The 21,394-nt window shown below is 32.4% G+C and overlaps 3 protein-coding genes and 1 long non-coding RNA gene across 4 annotated transcripts in view; 3 read left to right on the top strand and 1 right to left on the bottom strand.

Moving 5' to 3' along the window:
- Positions 1-2,707: 2,707 nt before the first annotated feature.
- The window catches only part of LOC145335148 (uncharacterized), a 52,129-nt gene continuing 33,442 nt past the window's right edge, over positions 2,708-21,394 (top strand). Inside the window, exons 1-4 of the mRNA XM_080180880.1 lie at positions 2,708-2,815; positions 4,220-4,276; positions 7,141-7,255; positions 8,037-8,084. Coding sequence (XP_080037006.1) covers positions 2,721-2,815; positions 4,220-4,276; positions 7,141-7,255; positions 8,037-8,084 — 315 coding nt within the window. The 5' untranslated portion in view covers positions 2,708-2,720. The remainder of the gene's footprint in view (positions 2,816-4,219; positions 4,277-7,140; positions 7,256-8,036; positions 8,085-21,394) is intronic.
- On the bottom strand, positions 8,374-9,879 carry LOC145303818 (uncharacterized). The gene is made up of 3 exons (XM_080145457.1): positions 9,681-9,879; positions 8,993-9,077; positions 8,374-8,849 (listed from the first exon to the last, which is right to left on the bottom strand). The coding sequence occupies exons 1-3, from the start codon at positions 9,768-9,770 to the stop codon at positions 8,473-8,475; spliced, it is 552 nt and encodes a 183-aa protein (XP_080001583.1). The 5' UTR covers positions 9,771-9,879; the 3' UTR covers positions 8,374-8,472.
- On the top strand, positions 10,479-11,700 carry LOC145303819 (uncharacterized). Its single transcript, XM_080145458.1, has 3 exons — positions 10,479-10,676; positions 10,829-10,913; positions 11,185-11,700. Exons 1-3 carry the CDS (start codon positions 10,587-10,589, stop codon positions 11,361-11,363), a joined length of 354 nt encoding a protein of 117 aa, XP_080001584.1. The 5' UTR covers positions 10,479-10,586; the 3' UTR covers positions 11,364-11,700.
- LOC145303821 (uncharacterized) lies at positions 17,051-18,447 on the top strand. The gene is made up of 2 exons (XR_013873833.1): positions 17,051-17,572; positions 18,400-18,447. It is a non-coding gene; the product is annotated as an uncharacterized LOC145303821 (long non-coding RNA).

Here is a 21,394-nt window from a genome sequence, read left to right as displayed (position 1 = left end):
TATTTCACTACTTTAAAAATACAGTAATCTAAAGAGATAAGACAATGAACAATGAAAATCTAAATACCACCTATAGATCAAATTATTGTTGGAAAAGTTTGGACATTACTTGTTTGAAACCAACCAATCAAAATTAGATAAAAGTACCTTTAAAGTTTTTGTATTAACGTCATTTTGTTATAAAACTTTGGGTACCATTGTAATTTATAGTCTCCTGTATTCTTCATAAACAACTTTTATATAAAAACTTTGCGCTGGTGTTGGTTCTCTAATTCATTTTCAGTTTGCAAGCAACGAGATTCGCAAAAACAACCCCCAAACTTTATTTATACTAATAAAGTTAACACAATATTGCAAAAATAATAATATCCATAAGTAGCGCAACATATAGTTAGACACAATTTCTAGATATCTGACTCCATTTTTTGTCAAACTAAAAAGGGAGTTTTTTATGCAGATTTAAACCGTTGTATACATTTTGTTATATGCTTCACAATATACAATTGAAGAAATTTCTACACGAATTAGAAAAGTTTAATCCTAAGAATGCGCGTAAAAGTGTCTGACTCTGATTATGACGTAAATAAAAAATTAGCCAATGAGAGGCCAGTATACACTGTAATTGACCAATGGTAAAACTTATAGTGGCCTCTCATTGGCTAATTTTTTTACGTCATTATCAGAGTCAGACACTTTTACCAGGTTCCAGTTTTCAGTTTTCTCCTATTGGCTGATTTAGAAATTGTGTCTCTAGAGTATCTCTATTTAGACATTGTGTCTCTAAAGTATCTCTATTTAGACATTGTGTCTCTAGAGTATCTCTATTTAGACATTGTGTCTCTAGAGTATCTCTATTTCATTGTGTCTCTAGAGTATCTCTATTTAGACATTGTGTCTCTAGAGTATCTCTATTTCATTGTATCTCTAAAGTATCTCTATTTAGACATTGTGTCTCTAGAGTATCTCTATTTAGACATTGTGTCTCTAAAGTATCTCTATTTCATTGTGTCTCTAGAGTATCTCTATTTAGACATTGTGTCTCTAGAGTATCTCTATTTAGACATTGTGTCTCTAGAGTATCTCTATTTAGACATTGTGTCTCTAGAGTATCTCTATTTAGACATTGTGTCTCTAGAGTATCTCTATTTAGACATTGTGTCTCTAGAGTATCTCTATTTCATTGTATCTCTAAAGTATCTCTATTTAGACATTGTGTCTCTAGAGTATCTCTATTTAGACATTGTGTCTCTAAAGTATCTCTATTTCATTGTGTCTCTAGAGTATCTCTATTTAGACATTGTGTCTCTAGAGTATCTCTATTTAGACATTGTGTCTCTAGAGTATCTCTATTTAGACATTGTGTCTCTAGAGTATCTCTATTTAGACATTGTGTCTCTAGAGTATCTCTATTTAGACATTGTGTCTCTAGAGTATCTCTATTTCATTTTGTCTCTAGAGTATCTCTATTTAGACATTGTGTCTCTAAAGTATCTCTATTTCATTGTGTCTCTAGAGTATCTCTATTTCAGGCACAAAAACTAGAAATAAACATAATTTTTATACAAGAGTTTGATAAATTTTACGAAAAAAGCATAATTACAGTAAGGGGTGGTTTTATGCTATTTTCCCCTTAAATTTGTTTTGAAGCAATGATTGAATAACGAACAACATTTTTTTATTATATTCTATTTCACCATTTTATTTAAACAATGCTTTAAAAAATACAAACCCACATATTTGGGTTTGTGTTATTTTTTGACAAAGATAAACCTTTTAGTTAGGAATTGTAGTTGTGATTTTATGCTATTTTTAAAATAATTTTACGGTAAAGTTAAAATGTCTTCTTGTGCATATTTATAGCCTTGATTAACTTTTGTGGGGCTTTTCATAAAAGTGTCTAACGAGCACAGAACCCCCGCTTCTTTATTTGTTTGGTTTTAGTTACTTTAGCTCAGGCTTGGTGACCGTAGGCATATGCACCGCAGGGTTAGGGCTCCCGCTTGTGGTTATGCTTAAAAAATACCCCCTCACCCCCCTTTTTTTATTGACTTTTTAAGTTATTACATACAGTTACAGAATCATAGTAGACCTAAAAGTTTTAAAACTATAAGGATATATAAATACTGCTTCTAACAGCTGAATATGTTTGCAGGGAGTAAGGGAGGGGACAATGGGCAATCAATTTAAATTAAGAGTTTTCGCTGAAAGGCCATGAAATCTAGATTTATCCAGAAAATTTGAAGAAAATTGTAAAGGGAGTGTTAATCAAATTTAGAAAACTATAAAATAAGAAAAAAGTTCTAAGAAAAAAACAATCATTTTAAAATTAGATTACCAGTGCATCAGACTAACGTAACCATTCTGTAATTAATTACTAAAAAATCTACCTGGAACTCGAACACCCCATATTCCTTATTTTTAAAATGCCACTGTATACAAGAATTAAATTTAAGATTTTTATTACACAAATATCACAATAAAATTTTTATCTATGAAATAATATTTTTTTGAGAAAAAAAAATTTTAAAACCAGCCATCTCATTACAAATTTTTCTATCTGCTATATTCAAAACTTAGCGAGTTAGCGGCAATGAAGCGATAGTACAGAAAGTCAGTCAGAACCTGCTAAATTCTTGCACATTCCCATTAACTCAGTACCCAAAGTCTGAGACTCCTAAAAATTGAATATTCGATCTATTGTCCCTTCCCTACTCCCTGATATGTTTGTTTGTGTGAATGGATGTTGTCATCCTTGTTATTTCAGATTAAAAATGCCACCAAAAAGTATAATTCCGAGGCAGGATAAGGCATTTAGGTACGTTTTTCATTTATAGCAGCGAAGCTATATCTATTTTTAACTTTGTCTGTCCTTCTGCCTTTCTGTCAGTCAGTAATTTTATGGGGAAAAGATGATTATCTTGGCTGCTGTTTAAGATAAATGGATGAAGATTCCCTATACCAATGATTATCCAGTATCTAATTTACTTGGTCTGTTAGTCTATCAGTCATGATATAAAAAATAATATTAATATATTTTTTGCAATACCTGTATTCTAGATTTAATACCACTGAACCCTTTGTCCGTATTACCATCCATGATTTTTGTGCTTTGCTTCTTATGGATGTTATCACATCCTTGTTTACTAAACAAGATATGCTATGTGAATAAGCAAGCAACATTTATGATAAAAAATTATATTATATAGTTCATTTTTGTTATAGATTTATTCTTATTATCATTCTCAACCCGCGACCGTGGTTAAACACGTAGCGCACCAGCTCGTCGTTGGGGAAGTTATAGGTTGGAATATCGGCTTAACACCGCGTCATTGTTAAAGACATCAAAAATGGCTCCTACTGCTGCTATGTCAGATGAGTGACATAAATAGTTAGAGTAAGTTAGAGCATAAAACAGGCACAACCAAGTTAGGACTTCTAGGCAAAGGTCAGGGAAACAAAGAGTTGGTTGTCTGATGAGTGTTGATGATTTAATCGTTCTCGAGAATTGACCGCCAACCCTCCCCCCATTATTTCAAAATTATTAAACGAAATACACATTATAATGATCCTTTTGAGACTCTCGTAACCTTACTTAACCTAACCTAGAATGAACATAAAATTAAAATGCCTTAAAGTCCACATCAAAATAAGTGTTAACATCAAAAAAAAACTTTTATATGTACAGTACATTAATTATCATTTTTTGTCCGTCTAAAAATATTTTGCAACAATTTTGTAAAAAATCAATTAAACTATATAAAGAAATGTTATTAACTGAATAAGACATTTAATCATTTTTATAAAAATGTGCTTGTCTATTCCACATTTATTCACTTTATAATCTTTTTAGAAGTGAAACTTTTCTATATTTAGGCCAATCCATCGGTTACGGATATCTCTTTTCATTAAAATGTTCAAAAACGTGTTAAATTGTCGTTTCAAATTCAAATTTTGCACAATGATTCCTATGACAGTTTGTTACCATTTAGGAAGTGTAGCAACTCAATAATCTTTACCAGAAAGTCCATACGTCCATTTAAAATCTTACTTTTTGTCAACAATTTTTTGTATGATATTAGGTTAGGAACTTATTATGGGAATGAATCAAAACGCCTTTGTTGCTAATAATGAAATTGAATCGTATATATTCTATTCCCAAATTGGCTCAATCAAGTGATTGAGGCTCTAGACTTTCTTTATCTATTGTTTAATTATACAGGGAGATGAAATATATGGTAGACAAACAGAAAAACGCTAGAGCACAAACAACTACAAAGTAAGTTTTATCATACTAAAGTAACAGGATGTTTGTCTGTTTGTCTATCTGTCTGTCTGAATGAATAGACAAACAGAAGAATGCTATGACACAGGCAAAACAAAGTAAGATTTTACATGCTAAAGTAACAGGATGTCTGTATATCTCTATATCTATGTATGTCTGTCTTTTCTTCTGACTGGATACATGTCTGTCTGACTATATAGACAAACAGAAAAACGCTAGAGCACAAACAACTACAAAGTAAGGTTTTACATGCTAAAGTAAAAGGATGTTTGTCTGTCTTTCTATCTGTCTGTCTGAATGAATAGACAAACAGAAGAATGCTCTGACACAGACAAAACAAAGTAAGATTTTACATGCTAAAGTAACAGGATGTCTGTATTTTTTTTATATGTGCTTGAGTAAGTGTAGGTTTGGTTATAACGGAAATTGGGTTGCCCCACAGGGGTTAGAACGATGCAGGTATGGGCCTCGCTGGGTTAGAGGCACATTAATAAAACTAACTCCTTGTGGAAGCCACTTAATACTTTTTAGCAGCAAAGCTACTCTAGAATTCCGTCCGTCACACACGAAGTGGGGGAAATGTGATTTTCTCGGCTGCTTTTGCAAATAGACAGCTGAAATCTTGAATAAATATTCCTTTTCCATATGCGCATCTATCAAATATATTGTTTTATTCGTCATTCTTTATAAGAAATAAACCTTATATTTTAAAGGTTTCGTGATTTCTTTCTATTCTTCGTTATGACTATTTAAGTCAATTAATTCCATAGTTTTTAGCTTTGCTCCTTATGGATGTTATTATACTTGTTTATTCATAAAATTATGTATAAATTTTACATTATTAGAAAATCATTAAGGTTTGTAGAATTGTATTTAGAGGTTTCTATTTAATTTTTACATTGTTACTTGTAATTTAGTTTTGTTCTAATACAGTGTGTTTTTTTTATGAGAACTTTTTTGAAAGCAATTTTACCCCACTTATAGTTATCAGAATTTAATGATTAATGGCTTATTTTCTTCGTTTTTTAAGGCAATTAATAGAACAACAAAAAATATTTCAGTTTTTATTTAAAAAGTACAGTAAAATATAAAATTCAAAACTTAGGTGTCAACATCTAAAAATGGTTTTAGCGCATTTTTCTTATGCTCAAATAATCAACCTTTTGCAAGAATGGCTGCTAAACACTTCAAAGTTGAGATATAGAGCTAAAAATGTATACAGATACTATTAGGGACATGTACTAGAACATATCAAAGTTTGAAGTTCATATCTCAACCAGGGAGGGAGTACTGGCCCCCCAAAGTCGACTACAGAAAATCCATTTTTTTCAGAAAAATGCGCTAAAACCAATTTTATATGTTGACACCTAAGTTTTGAAATTTAGATTTTACTGTACTTTTTAAATAAAAACTGAAATATTTTTTTGTTGTTCTATTAATTGCCTTAAAAAACAAAGAAAATAGGCCATTAATCATTAAATTCTGATAACTATAAGTGGGGTAAAATTGCTTTCAAAAAAGTTCTCATAAAAAAAAACACACTGTATTAGATTGATATTTAAATTTATGCAAATCTTTTTTTTTAAATTGTTCTTGCTTATGTTATTTTATATGTTGAGTTTTTTTAAAGGTTTTGTGTTTAAAATTAGGGAGGGATGGGACAATGGATTTTAAATTATACTTGTAACTAAAGTTTTATGAAGTTCTCTTATTATTTTGCTTAAAATCTAAGGGCCTTTTTTAAAAATCTAAATTGGGTGGTTTATCTAAACTTTTCTATCAATGATTTGCAGAATGGATAACTTGTTATTTTAGAGGATGTACATCAATTTATCGTCCATTGTCTTGCCCCTTAAGATCTTTTGTTTAAAATAGTTTTTAATTATTATCAAGCTTTAGTGTCTCTACTCTAATAAAATGAGTTTGTCTGAAAATTTGTTTAAAATTTCTTAGACTAGTCTAATCTAACTGTTTTTCTTTGTCATAACTTTCTATTTAATATTTATGAAATGTTATAGAGTTTGGTCCAAAAAAACTATATCTGGCTAAACCCTTTAAAATTTCTTAGGCTTCTTTTCAGGTAGAGTTTCCTAGGTCTTATATCATATTCCTTTATAATTCTGATTGCTTTTAAACTTCTAAATCATAGAAAATTTTATAGGATATGAACCATTTTAGTGAAAACAACTTTTAAACTGGAAAAACTTGGTTATCTTTCATTAATATTTTTAGCTTTTTATTGCTGCGCTATTATGAATATAGATGTATTTATTATTGTTATTAATTTATGGTTTAATTTATTTATAAGTTTTACCATTTAATATTTTTTAGAAATTATATAATTTTTAGTAAATTTGATGTTTAAGTAGATTTGAAAAGTTAATATTTTTTTGTTGTTTTATGGTCAAGGTTTTCTTTAACTGTAGTATGTTCACTGGTTCAGTGTCTTGGCCATGAGTGCTTTCAATAAAATAAATAAATAACTGATATTATTGTCATGTTGATAAATGTGACTTAAATCTTAAAACTTCCTTATCGCTTATTACTGCATTACCGTTTACTGTCAATTTTCATTGAAAAGTTAGCTCACATTTTTATATGTTTTAAAAAATTGAAAACTTTGGTGCTTTCAACTTAGTGTCTCTTGAGCATTGATAACCCTCCCCCCTCTTATTTTTAAATATATTTTTTATTTTATAACAAATCTAGCCTTACACGGCCTATATCTGTGATGTATTAACCCTATGGGACTACCAAGTACCCAATTTAACCTAACCTTACAAAAATAAAGGGAGGAAGGGGTTAATTGCTCAACAGGTAACTTTGTGTGAAAGCTCTGAAAAGTTTTAATTGAACAGGGACCAAGTGTATTATGTTGATTCTCAGCGTAATATGGCAGTGGAAATGGATGATAAGGATCTGAAAGGTTCTATGAAAATAAAGAAAGGAAATAAGAATATTCCAGGACAGGAGGTAATCTATCTAATTATATTATATATAATATCTTTATAAACACCTTACTATCAAAAGATCTATTGAATTATCTGTTGAATAACCTAAAAATGATCTATCAATTAGATGATATATTCAATTATCTAATAAATGCTTTTGAGTGATCTATTACATGCTTTATTGAATCTTTTGAATTATCTATTAATTGAACTATAAATAGATCAAATATAAAATGATCTATCAAATAATCTATCAAATGATCTATCAAATGATCTATCAAATGATCTATCAAATGATCTATCAAATGATCTATCAAATGATCTATCAAATGATCTATCAAATGATCTATCAAATGATCTATCAAATGATCTATCAAATGATCTATCAAATGAACTGTCAAATGATCTATCAAATGATCTATCAAATGATCTATCAAATGATCTATCAAATGATCTATCAAATGATCTATCAAATGATCTATCAAATGATCTATCAAATGAACTATCAAATGATCTATCAAATGATCTATCAAATGATCTATCAAATGATCTATCAAATGATCTATCAAATGATCTATCAAATGATCTATCAAATGATCTATCAAATGATCTATCAAATGATCTATCAAATGATCTATCAAATGATCTAACAAATGATAGATACATAGATCTAATAAACTATCTTCACCTACTGATCCATAAATATTTCATCATGCAATTAATTGTATCTATTCTTTATATTGTAGTCTTCTTTATATACATAGATCCAATAATTATATCAAACTATCACACCATCAATTAAGGGAGGAGATGAAGATGATGAAGCTGACAGTATCTTATTCTTCAGACAGGTAAGTAAGCCAAGACGGATATCCGGATATCCCAACCCTATATAATGGGACAAGTCTATTTTGTAATGCATTTATGTATGTATAATAAGATCATTTAAATTCTACTTACATAAAGAGTCACTATAGTCTAGAGGAAAGATACTGTATAAGATAAAAAGAAAAAAGTTCACTTTATAAATCTTATAAAAAAATCGCACAATAATTAATAATAAATGAGTAACAATAAAAATTAAGTGTATGAAATTTAGACTTAGGAGATTGGAGTATTTAATATAATTAAATGGTAACATTAAAGATGAAAAATTTATTAAGGAAAAAGTTAAAGAAACAAATTAAATAAGGCCAAAAATAATTTTGGTGTAAGATATTATCATGTATGTGATATCGTTTAACGTCCAGCAGTTGTAGGGGCAACTGTGGGAGCAACGGTAGGGGCAACTGTGGGAGCAGCAGTTGTTGCAGGGGCAGCAGTTGTTACAGGAGCAGCTGTAGTTGCAGGAGCAGCTGTAGTTACAGGGGCAGCTGTGGTTGCAGGAGCAGCTGTAGTTGGGGCAACAGTAGGTGCAGCAGTGGTAACAGGAGCAGCAGTTGTTGTTGTGGTCATGCTAGCCAACAGTTGTTGGAGAAGTTGAGCAGCAAGAAGGCTCCCTAAGCTTCCAGCAGCAAATCCACCTGCACCAGCTGCAATAGCTGGCAATGGGCCAAGGCTGTTTCCACCTCCATACTTGCCTCCGTGCTTTCCTCCATGCTTTCCTCCATGCTTACCTTAAATAATAGTTATGATTGAAAAAGATTGAATTCCAAGATTGTCAGATCAAGACTAAAGTTATAAGTCCTACATCTATATCCCTATTTTAATTAGGAATTTGATGCAAGCCAGTACATTATAATATAGAGACATATAATACCTCCATGTTTGCCACCATGCTTTCCCTTCTTGCCTCCATAACCACCTCCTCTGTTCAGATCAATCAACTCTTCCAGGTTGTCAACCTACCAAAAAAATAACTTACATTTTTTGTTGCTGAATTTGAAAAAAAAGTATATTCTTTATGCAGGGAGAAAAATATTTCCAGTAGGCCTTTGAAAACAATTAATATCTATTGTTCTCAGCCATATAGAAAGATCATGTATAGCATCATATTACAGACAATTTTCTGCAAATATTAAAATAAAAGTCATAACATTAATATTAATTTTATTAGCCTGAGGTAAGTTTTAAAATAGTTTCTTTATGTCTATAAGAGAAGTATTGCCGCGACAATAAACATTATCATGGCATTTTCACATTTGAAGTGGCCAAGTTAGAATAAAAATAAATGCAAATAAGTAAATTTTTCTTATGCATTTATCTTTATTCTAACTTCAAATGCAATAATGCTGTGAAACTGTTTATTGTCGCATCTTATAGACGTAAAGAAACTATTTTAAAACCCACCTCTGGGCGTTTCACCTTTAGAGATAACAAAACTGATACAATGCAATAAAAAACTAATATCATAACTATTAACTTAGTGTTTTATTCTGTAGATATTTGAATAATTTTAAAATGAATATACCTTGAACCTGAAAACCAATTCGGTGAACAGTAGTTACCTGAAAGTTTGCAATACTGAGACCTTGGACAGCTCCAAAGTTTTGAGCTGCCACACAGAACAGAAGGATAGCTGCAAGAGACTTGTACATCTTGTGGATTCTATGGCTTCAGCAAGACACAATTTTTTTGAATTATTTCTTACCTTTTATACTGTAAATGTCCTAAGATAATTTGTAAATAAATGTGATATTTTTATTTCTTAACATTTCCCAATAAACAATAACCCTTTTTCCAAAACACAAATATCTTTTTAAAACACAAAAATTAGGGGTTTTATATTCCCTTACAATGTTTTGGGGACAAAGTCTACAGATACAAAGGTACAAACTATATGTTAGGTTGAAGGTGCAAAGATATGCAAATTGTTATTATGAATGGCATAAAGGAAGATTCCTAAATTAAAATGTCAGCTAACAATATATAGAACTTTTTCAGGGGCGTCCAAGCTTTTTTATTTGGGGGGGGGGGGGGTAAAATTTTGAAAATAAAAATTTTGGGGGTGCCTATGGCACCCCCAAGCTCATTTTGGGGGGGGGGGGGGTAATCTTTATTTCATAGAGGCATTTCTTTTTATTTGGGACGGGTAAAAATTGAAAATCCAAAATTTGGGGGGGGGGGGGGGTAATCACCCCTTTATTCCCCCCATTAGACGTCAAAAAAATTACCTTTTTATATGATAGGTTTTAATCTTATTCTGTTAATGACACTATGAATGTATTAATTTTTTCTTTTATAAAAACACAATTAAATCTATTATAAAAAGATCTTGTTCAGTCTCATAAAATTCAGCTTTAATCAAGATCAAGATATGATTTTATTACAAATTTTCACAGGACATTTAGAGTATATAAAGTAAGAAATAATTCTATTACCTTGTGTCGTGCTCAAGCCATAGAATTGTTAAGATGTACAAGTCTCTTGCAGCTATCCTTCTGTTCTGTGTAGCAGCTCAAAACTTAGGAGCTGTTGAAGGTCTCAGTGTTCACAATTTCCAGGTAAATACTGTTCACTAAATTGGCTAAAGTCAGGTTCAAAGTTCAAAAACTTGTATCTAAATTAAGTGTATAATAATATTCTTCTTCACGCAAATGGAAATTTACTTTTTTTAAATTCAGCACAAACATTGCAAGTTATTTAATTTTGGTAGGTTGACAACATGGAAGAGTTGATTGATCTGAACAGAGGAGGTGGTTACGGAGGCAAGAAGGGAAAGCATGGTGGCAAACATGGAGGTACTATCTAATAACTAATTACTATCTATCTATTATGATATAATCATCTTGTTATAGAGGTGTTATGTATCTATCTTATTACCTATTTATCATTGAGACAAACCTGATCAGAAAAGTTTTGAAATGGCTAGGCATCTTAAAAGGTTGTATTTACAAGAAAATATGAAGTTAATAACTTAATTCTGACAATCTGGGATGTCATAACACAAGATATTTTTATGTTTAGTTATTTTTTTGAATTTAGTGTAAAGTATAATTAAAATTATTTCAGGTAAGCATGGGCATGGAGGAAAGCATGGAGGAAAGCATGGAGGCAAGTATGGAGGTGGAAACAGCCTTGGACCATTGCCAGCCATTGCTGCCGGAACTGGAGGATTTGCTGCTGGAAGCTTGGGAGGACTTCTTGCTGCACAACTTCTGCACTTCTGCAACAACTGTTGGCTAGCATGACCACAACAACAACTGCTGCTCCTGTCACCACTGCTGCACCTACTGTAGCTCCTACTGTTGCTCCAACTACAGCTGCACCTGTAACCACAGCTGCATCTGTAACTACTGCTGCTCCTGTAACCACAGCCGCACCTGTAACTACTGCTGCACCCACAGTCGCCCCTACTGTTGCTCCCACTGTTGCTCCCACAGTCGCCCCAACAACTGCTGGACTTTAAGAGAGATATACATATATGATGATGTCTAACACCAAAATGTTTTCAAGATTTAATTTATCACTTTACTTTTCTTATTTAATTTGCTTTTTTACCTTTACTCAATAAAATTTTAACTTTTTTATGTTTTGTTTTATATCTACAAAGTGTTCTATACTCCTGAGGTGAATTCTGAAGAAAAAGATTTTTACCTAAATTACCATCAATTGGTGGCCCTTTTTGTTGGTACCTTGATGATAAATAAATTCAATAAGACTGTAGATGTTGCGAAACCATAAATCATCAAAAAAAAATATTATGAGATTTATAATTATATTTGTGAGGGTCATCAATCACTATGAATCCTTACTTCAGGGAAACAGTCACCTGTTTTACTGCGGCCAGAGCTGGATCTTTAAATCGTTTTAGAGGTGCACTGAATCGGGGCGATTCAAAGGTGTTGCTAGATCGCTGTCGACACTCAATAAAATATCAACTTTATTACTTAAGTCATGTCAGTATGGTATTTTATATAAAATGCCGTGTCAGTACGGTATTTTATGTAAACCAATATATAATTTACTTTGAAAATAACTATAAAAATGTTTTCACGATAGTTTTGCAATAAAATATTAATAATAATAATAAGAACTTTTATTCAATAACTCTTTCAACCCTGTTATGAGATAATCACATAGACATTTTAATTATTACATTATGACATGGCGATTATATTAATAAATCAATATATTCATATTTATCTAATAATTATACAGTTTTAATTACTACGGGTGAACATTGCTGGTTAATTTGGATAAACTAGGTGATTTCTCTTTGGCGGCCCAGGTGAGGCAGAGCCGCTGCTGGCTGGACTGTGGTTGGTGTTAGTACCACTTTAGCATGCCGGTACCGCCAATTGGCGGATTAAATAAGTTATCCGCTGCGTGGTTCCACTGCCTTAAATCTGCTGCAAGCTTGCCTTCTCCGCTGCTTCTGCTACGCCTCCGCATCCCTGACTCTCCATAACAACCTTTACAACAATGTTAATACGTGGCCGATCAACGGATTGATCAGCTAGCGGTTAGTCGGGCAGAGGATAATCAAGGCTTTAGTGGGCGTCTCAGCTATAATTGTGATCAATGGACATGCTGTGTGACTATAAGATAAGAATAAAGAAAAATAAAGTAAAGGAAAAGAACAAAAGAAAAATGAAAGGATCAGTTTAGATTAAAGTTAAGATTTTTAATTTAAATTTTAAGATTCAAGTGAATAATTTTAACATTAATTTCTACATTAAGGGTAAATCCAACAGTTTTTCGAGGAGCTTTCCTCTGCCGGATTAAATAAATTAAATTTTGTTAAGTTGATTTGAAAGGAATTAAAGACTTAAAAAATGCCTAGAAGAAATTGGACAAAGAAATCGAAAAAGATATGAATTTGGTTTAAAATTAATTTAAAAATTAGATTAAATAGACAAGTGTCGAAAAAAAGAATTAAAAATTAAGAAAAAATTTGCTTTGATTTTTGATTTGACGGCAGAGGTCAGCTCCTAGTAAGGAACTTATTTTGACGTAACATCTAATTCCAGGGATGTAGGTACGTGGATCGGACTCTAGGGACACAATGTAATCCCGACAGGAGGCTATGGCTGCAGGGAATCTCGCACTTAGTCCAAACTGATAACAAAAAATACAATCAAAAAAAAAATTTATCATTTAAGGTTTACAGTTTAAAATCTCAAAGAAAAATTTCAAGGAAAAATTTCATTATATGTCCCCGATTCCCTGTAAAAAGATTTATGTTCCGGACAAGACTTGAGGGCTAGGACAAAAAAGGCAAAAACTTTCAAGGATGAAAAACTGAAGCCCTGTCAACTATGTGTCAAGGGTTGATGAAAAGCTGTCATGTTTTTAAGATTTTTAAGATTTGAGATTTGAAATTACTAAGAATATTAGTTCCCGCCTCACAAATGAAAAAGAAGGATAAGGATAAGAATAAATGAAAGAAATTGACTTGTTAAACTGCTTTTAGGTGGTGATTATGAATATGAGTATGATGTCATGTGTGTCTTTCTGTAAAATCAATAATATACAAGGTGTTAATATTAATAATAAACATAACTATTGGTCGAAACTAGATGGTATTTAAAATGTGAAGGAATGCTTTCCTTTTAAACTCTAGGTATGTAGGAATGATTTTTAAATTTTCTGGTAAAGAATTCCATATTCTTGGAAAATATTGAAGTGGGGAGTTAAATATAAAATTCCTGTTAGTTTGATCTATTGTAAAATCATACCTAAATCTAGTTTCATAACCATGTATCGAGTTACGGGTGTTCCATGTGTTGTCAAATACTTTAGGTTGGAGATTATTTTTATATTTATACATAAATAAAAGGACATCATAGTCCATTTGCTTTTTAATTGGTAAAATTTCCAACTGTTTGAATAGAATCCTTGATGGAGTCCGGCGTGGTTTTTTTAATATTATGCGACAACATTCTTTTTGAAGTTTTAATATAGGCTCAAGTAAAATGTTTGGAACAGCCGTAAATACGATTAAGCAGTAACCTATTATTGATTTTACATAGGACGAATAAAGCAGTTTAAGATGTCTTGAATCTAATAGATTTTTCATTTGTTTTAGCGAAAATACTATCCTTAGCAACCGTTTATGCATCATGTTAAAATGAATCTTAAAGGACAACTTTTCATCTACCTGGACACCCAGGTGTCTTGCTGCTCGTTCACTAGGCTCCTCCCTACTCAATGATATATGATCCAGCTTGCTGATTTTTTCTGGAAGGTTTTCCCCTTCATGATTTATGTTAATATATACTGGGAACTGAGCAAGAAGATTCCTTTCCTCTTCTGTAAAGTTTTGCTTTGGCGATTGAAATAAAACTACCTTGGTTTTTTTGCTGTTAATAATTAAACGATTGCTATTATACCAATCTGTGATCTGGGGAAGAGTAGTTTCAATCTTATTAAACAGTTCCTGTACATTATTTGCAGTTAACAACACAAAAGTGTCATCTGCAAATAAGCTCAGTAGTGCATCCCTAGTGGCAGAGTCTAGATCATTTACCATGAGGAGGAAGAGTAATACGCCAAGTGTCGAGCCCTGGAGAACACCTATAACAATATAAAGAATATCAGAAAATTCTCCCCCAAAAGCCACCTGTTGAGCCCTACCCTCAAAGTAACTCTCAAACCATTTCAAGACCACTCCACTGCAGCCATAATGCTCAAGTTTTTTCAATAAAATTGTACGATCAACTAAGTCAAAACATTTTTTTATATCTATTAATATCCCGGCGCACACTTTCTTTTCAGAAAGTGCGGCCGTGATACGATTGACAAGATCGAGAACATTATGTGCCGTGGAGATATTAGGTCTGAAACCAAACTGCCGTGGGGAAAAAAAAGATCTTTCATCCAGGAAGGTATATAGTGTCCTATACATAATCTTTTCTAAGGGTTTGCTGAACGTATTGATAATTGAAACCCCCCTCCATGCCTCTAAGCTACTTACTGGCCCTGATTTGTAAACAATGACATTTTTGCTTACTTTCATTTCTGAGGGAAAAATTCCCTTTGAAAAACTAAGATTATATATATGGGTAAGCGGCTTACAGATGTTGGCGGCGCATTGGACCAAAAGTTTACATGATATATCATTCACATCCTTTGCAGTCTTAGGTATGCAACTCGTTATCGCATTAAATACCTGGAGTTCATCCAGGGGAGGAATGAATACACTATCATTTATTGGGGGGGGTAGGTAATCATGAAAATCTTTGGAAGTGTTGGGTATTTCAGGGGTGAGATTCTCACCTAATTTTTTAAAATGCTGGTTAAAGGAATTTGCAATGTCTTTTTTGTTTTGAATTTTTTTCCCATCAATTTCCAAATATTCTATCTCATTTTGAAATCTAGATTTACCCATCACTTCCCTCAAAACTTGCCATATCTGTTGGCCATTTTTACCCGCTTTTTCGAGTTCAGATTGATAGTGTAAACGTTTTTTTTCCCTGCATGCTCTCTGGTAGTTATTGCGGTAGCGGCTGTAGTTATCCCAATTTTCTTCTGTTGGTCTATTTAAGGCTTTTCTATACAACTTATCTCGGAAACGATTGCACAGCAGAAGATGTTGGTTCATCCACTGCGACTGCGGCATAGTGCGGCGATTATTCCGTATTTCTTCCTTTGGACAACAGCTGTTGTACAAAGAAATAAATACAGAAAAAAATTTCGCATAGGCTAAATCAACATCCTCCGTGCTAAGAACTTCTTCCCAATCTTGTAATGATAGTTCATGGTTTAAATTATCAATGTTTGCTTCCTCAAGGAATCTTTTTTCAAAATATTGTGGTCTTTTTGTAGGTTTAGGAATGATATGAGAGAATGAACTACTAAGTACAAGATGGTCAGATAGGTCTGTTACAACTACATTAGAATCTACAAAGTTGTCTAGAAAATCCTTACAGAAGATCGAATCAATAAGGGAAAATGAAAAATTTTGGATTCTAGTTGCTCTTAATGTTAGAGATAAATAGCTGCTACTTATCATAATATTGAGAAAACGAGAGGCAGGACCTAAGACGTCATAGGATGTGAACAAATTAAGATTGAAGTCGCCCATAAAGAATGTTGGAAGATTACAATCATCAATAACGTCCAGAAAGTCAGCAAGAACATTAAAAAAAGTTTCAAGATCCTCTGGGTTTTTATGTGGGAGCCTATAAACATTTACAATTAGGGCTTTAAAGTTGCCAAATGAAATCTTAACACACATAGTCTCAAATATGTGTGGTATAAAAAAATTCTTGAATAAAACTTTAGTTTGATATTTGTTATCTACATATAACCCAACCCCTCCCCCCCTCCCTTCCGGTCGTGGGGCAGAGATAAAGTTATAATTATTTAATTTTAGACTATCTGTGTTTGATTCCTCCGACAACCATATCTCCTGCAGGGATATGATCGACGGGCCCATCCCCTCTAACGAAGCCTTGTCAATTAAGTTCCTTAGCTGTTGGACTTTACTATTTAAACTCTGAATATTTATAGAAAATATTTTAAATAATTGATTACTTGAAGACTTGAAGACTTGAATTTATTAAAAAGAGAATTTATATCAATATAGTCACACTTTATGCTAAAGTCACTAGAGTACTCTCTAAATGTATCATCGTAGAGAATACTACAGAGATCATATGCCCAGTTCACAAAAGCATTTTAGAGGTCGACCGAATTTTTCAGTAGGTCAACTGATTTGAGTACAACTGAAATATAACCCAACCAAAATATAATCTTATTTTTTGCTGCAATTACACAGTTTTTGTACATGAAAATGATTAGAGATTGTAATAATAACCCCATTTTTCTGATTTACCAGTATAATTATATTATTTAAAGAAAAAAAAGTTACTCTATACTTGGTCTCATTTTGCATATCTAATTTAAATCATTGGTTTATCTTTCCATCCCTGCTAGTGGTCAGTAGTGAGACGATGTTTATTTGAAAATTACTCAAAAGCTGTCTTTTAAAAACGTTCAATATTATTTCTTTTTACTTGTACTTTAAAGTTAAAACAATTTAGATAATTATTTAATTTCTTTGAGGTTTATAGCAAAAAATTATATTTAGCTAGCCATGCATCGCTTTGTATTAAAAAAAATATTAGTCTCTGTTTGTATTTTATAATGATCAGCTGATATGAATTTAGTACGATACTTGTTTTTGTAAATAAAAAATGTGTTTATGACAAGGCCGGACAGTAATTCATTTAGTAATTAGCAAGAATATTTTTGTTTTTTTACCTTTTTATCATGTTGCTTTTATTTATAATTTAAAAGAAAGAAGCCCGCTATGTTTTTCCGATGTATCTTAGTCAAATAAATATGAAAAATTAGATTGAAGAGTAGGTATCATTCCGTGTTAAATTTCAGATTTAAAAAAATGATTTTCATGAGCACTGAACAGCTCACTTCTCTCTATGATTTATAAAAGGTAATTATTTTATAACCCTTGGCCCAACTCCACGTCATACTTAAAGATGTTAAAACTTGTTCCTGTTGCTGCTATGTTAGGTCTGTGACATTAATAGTTAGATTAGATGGGATTTGGGAAGGCCTTGGCCCAAAATAGGTGCTACTTATCACAATGCTTAATTAGTACTTACAGATAAATATATAGTGGCGTGCACAGTGTTGTGCCATGAGGGTGCACAAAGGAGGGGGTAGTTGACTTGCCCCCCCCCCTCATTTTCAATTTTTGTTTGTAAAAGAAAGAAAATTGTGGGGAGGGAGGCCAGGTCAATTTTTGGTGGAGTTAAATATAAATTCAATGGTAAGTGCCCTACGTGACGGACAAAACAAGCTTTCTTCTTTGTTTTCTATCCTCTTATTGTATAACGTAATGCGATTTTTTTTTGTCTGAAGCTTAAGATTTAAGTAACTACTGAACCGATTAGGTTCTCTAGTTTATGCAAGCTTCACATAGGTCCTGTGAAGGTTTTAGGCTATGTTAATTTCCGATTTTACTTATGGAATGGGTTTAAGCTGTCTTTCTAGACCATTTCTGCCTTTTCTAATACAGAGCCCCTAGATGCCAATAGTATCTTATAAAGCAGTATGCTTTTTGTCTGTAGCGAAAATTCTCGCTATTTGCTGAACCTATATGGTTCTCCTTTGCAGTGAAGCTTCCTGTAGGTCCAGGGAAGTGCCCTTTGAGGCTTATTGTCCTTAGCTCCTCTTATAATAAGTCACAATGTGAAAATGGACAAACATTTCGAATTATAGAGTACCTTTGCAACTAAAAAGTATTTACTATTTTAGAGGTTCCAGTTAGGCTAAGTAGGAGGAAATGAAACCAACGAGATGAAACTCTATGTTATACAATACAGCACATAAGAAAAATAATCTAATGTCGACGTGTAGTAATATAAATAAGAAGAAAGTGGTTTGGACTTCTTTCCCTCAAGTCTATACTTAACCAATGAACGTATTTTGATAACAACATGATATTTTTCTAATGATTATTAATGCTGTATATATGTGATATTTAAAAGAAAATTATTTAATACTTTTTAGTAGACTAGCGGCTTCGCCCCTAGCCTCTAGGGGCTTTGCCCCAAGAGGTTTGATCAACCTAATTTTTGTAATTTAGATTTAAAAAGAAAAAGTAAAAAAAATTTTTTTTGGGGGGGGGGAATTTTTCATTTTTTGGGGGGGTTAGGGGTGTCCCACCCCCAGAGAAAATAGCTTAAAACCATCACAGGACCAGTAGGTATATTCCCTGAAGAGTAGAGCCCAATCGGTTCAGTGGTTACTGAGATCTTAAGCTTCAGACGGACAGACAGACGGACAGACGGACAGATAGACAGACAGACATCGTTCTACTTTGTATTATAGATAAGCTACGCCAAATCGAAATGTCCTTCTATCTTTGTTTTGTTCTTGTTAAAAGCGAAGCTTTTCTATAATTAGGGTCGGTCCGTCCGTCCGTCCGTACGAGATAGATAGCTTTTATTCGTTAATTTAGGCATGTTAGAATTGTCCTATCGATTTCAAACTTTGCATGATGATTCCTGTAGTAGTTGGGTACGATTTAGAAAGCGTAGCAACTCTATAATCATTACCAGAATGTCCGTACGTCCATTTTAAATATGTTGATTTTTCTACTTTTTTAACAACAAATTTTCAAGTGTTTTAATTATCCGTTTGATCTGATTTTTGGTATATTGATTCCTGGGACAACAAAGAACAATATTATAAGCGAAGCAACGCTATAATCAAGTCCAAAAATGTAAGTATGTTCATAAACATTATCCTGTTTTTAAGCAGTTTTTCAACAAATTTACCTACAATTTTGATTCGACATTTATACATTTATGTTCCGATTTTTCAGTTCAGATACTATACAAGTGTTAATATCCGTTTGTCCTACCGTTTCAGTGCTTCGCTTTTATGGATGTTGTCATCCTTGTTTTATAATATATATTAGGTATCAGTATTAAATTTTACTTTTTTCTACAAGACCTTTATGCAAAGATGAAAGAACAAGTATCGTTACTTTTTATGTTTTTATAAGAATTTCTGGTTGCTCTGAAGTTTGTTTCATCCTTATAATAAAGTAACAGGATGTTTGTCTGTATTTATGCTTATCTTTAACAAAGGATCTCGCTAACCATTGACTTGTTGAGGATCTTCTTAACAGGGTTGATTCTCAAATGTCTCAGAAAGGTTTATAACTATTTTGGGGGAGGGTACCACCACCCCACTCCCAAGAGAAATCGCCCTTTAAAAATTAAGTTCCCCCCTAATTTTTTTTTCTTTTTGAATTTAATATTTCTAATTCATCTCCTCCCTCAAGTGACCTTAGAGGCCTCTAGGGGCATAGTCGCTAGATGTATATAAAGAATCATGTAGGTACCTTTTTTTTGCATTATTAAATATGCTTCTGAAATTATTTCAAGTTATTTATTAGCATTCATTCTACATGTTAATTTGTTTTTCTTGTTTGTTTTCTAGTCAAATTTTTAATGCTTTTGTGCTTCAATACTAATGAATGTTGTCATCCTTGTTTTATTATTAATACATTTTTTGTAAATAAACTTTCACATTCGAAGGCTTCATATTTGCAATTTAAATCAACAGCTTGGTACCTGACATATAACTATACCTAATGCTAATATAGTTAAATCAAGTTTTAAGCAATAAAATCTCATGTAATTTGAAGTATTAACATTTCGAGAAAAAAAACCTGTCTTCAATGTTTCTGAATAACTGTTACATAGTTTACTTAATCTCATCGTCAAATTATGATTTTAAAATGAAATTCAAATCTATAAAAAAAATATAATCATTCCTTCAATCAATCCTTTTAATTTATTAAGATCGTGGCTACTTTATAACTAGGTAGAGTTTTTGCATCTGTTATTTACTTAAATAATTTCAATACAAAGTGTGTGTATCATTCCAAGAACTTACAAAGGGAGAATTTTCTTGCTGGGTTTGCCATTGATGTATTTATTTTAAGTAGAACGTAGTAGAATGCTGAAATTTGGCATGTAGTTGCTCCAATGAGATACAGTATTTTACTGAAGATACCGCCGCTGCCGCCGAAAACCGCTATATCCTGCACAGGGGCGTCCAAGCTTTTTTTTTGGGGGGGGGTAAAAAATTTTAGGGGGGGGGGTAATTCGTGTTTGGGGGGGGTAAAATGGCGCGCGAAGCGCGCCGAAATTTTTTTTTACCCCCCCCAAAATTTTTACCCCGGGGGTAAAATTTTATTGGGGGGGGTAATTACCCCCCCTAAAGTCTGTTGGGGGGGGTAAATACTCCCCCCAAATCTGTTGGGGGGGGTAATTACCCCCCCCAAACTAATTTACCCCAGGGGTAAAATTTTTGGGGGGGGTAATTTGATTATGTAAAAAAAGCACCTACCTAATATATTAAGTTAATAAGTACTATCCTATAACATAAAGTAGTAAGTAAGGTTTATTTGACTATAGCTTCAGATTTCATTACTTTTAATACTGAGTTCTCCTTTTTAGGAAAGCTTCACATAGATCCCATGATGGTTCCACACTATTATAGGTCAATCCTTTGAGTGGTTTTAGGCTATTTTTCTCCTCCCTTTTTACCCTTTAGAAAACACGAGTTCTTAGATGCTAAGGGCGCCACTACTATTCAAATATATAGTAGTATCTCATTCTTTAGAACATAAAAATACAATAATTAACTCACTAACCAATGAACCAATATGATTATACTTTAAAGTGAAGCGTCTTATAGGTCCTGGTAAGTTTTATAACTAGTTTTGAGACAC

The sequence above is a fragment of the Acartia tonsa genome, chromosome 13 (genome assembly GCF_053477335.1).
Source record: "Acartia tonsa isolate MP-2025a chromosome 13, ASM5347733v1, whole genome shotgun sequence".
Taxonomy (NCBI): domain Eukaryota; kingdom Metazoa; phylum Arthropoda; class Copepoda; order Calanoida; family Acartiidae; genus Acartia; species Acartia tonsa.
This window is presented reverse-complemented; position numbering and strand designations above follow the sequence as displayed.

Excerpts from the sequence above, each read along its gene's own strand:
- LOC145303818 (XM_080145457.1), bottom strand. The coding sequence starts at position 9,770 with ATGTACAAGTCTCTTGCAGCTATCCTTCTGTTCTGTGTGGCAGCTCAA. Across the intron at positions 9,078-9,680 it reads TCAGTATTGCAAACTTTCAG|GTTGACAACCTGGAAGAGTT; the intron begins GTAACTACTGTT and ends TTTTTTTGGTAG. Across the intron at positions 8,850-8,992 it reads GCATGGTGGCAAACATGGAG|GTAAGCATGGAGGAAAGCAT; the intron begins GTATTATATGTC and ends CTATTATTTAAG.
- LOC145303819 (XM_080145458.1), top strand. The coding sequence starts at position 10,587 with ATGTACAAGTCTCTTGCAGCTATCCTTCTGTTCTGTGTAGCAGCTCAA. Across the intron at positions 10,677-10,828 it reads TCAGTGTTCACAATTTCCAG|GTTGACAACATGGAAGAGTT; the intron begins GTAAATACTGTT and ends TAATTTTGGTAG. Across the intron at positions 10,914-11,184 it reads GCATGGTGGCAAACATGGAG|GTAAGCATGGGCATGGAGGA; the intron begins GTACTATCTAAT and ends AAATTATTTCAG.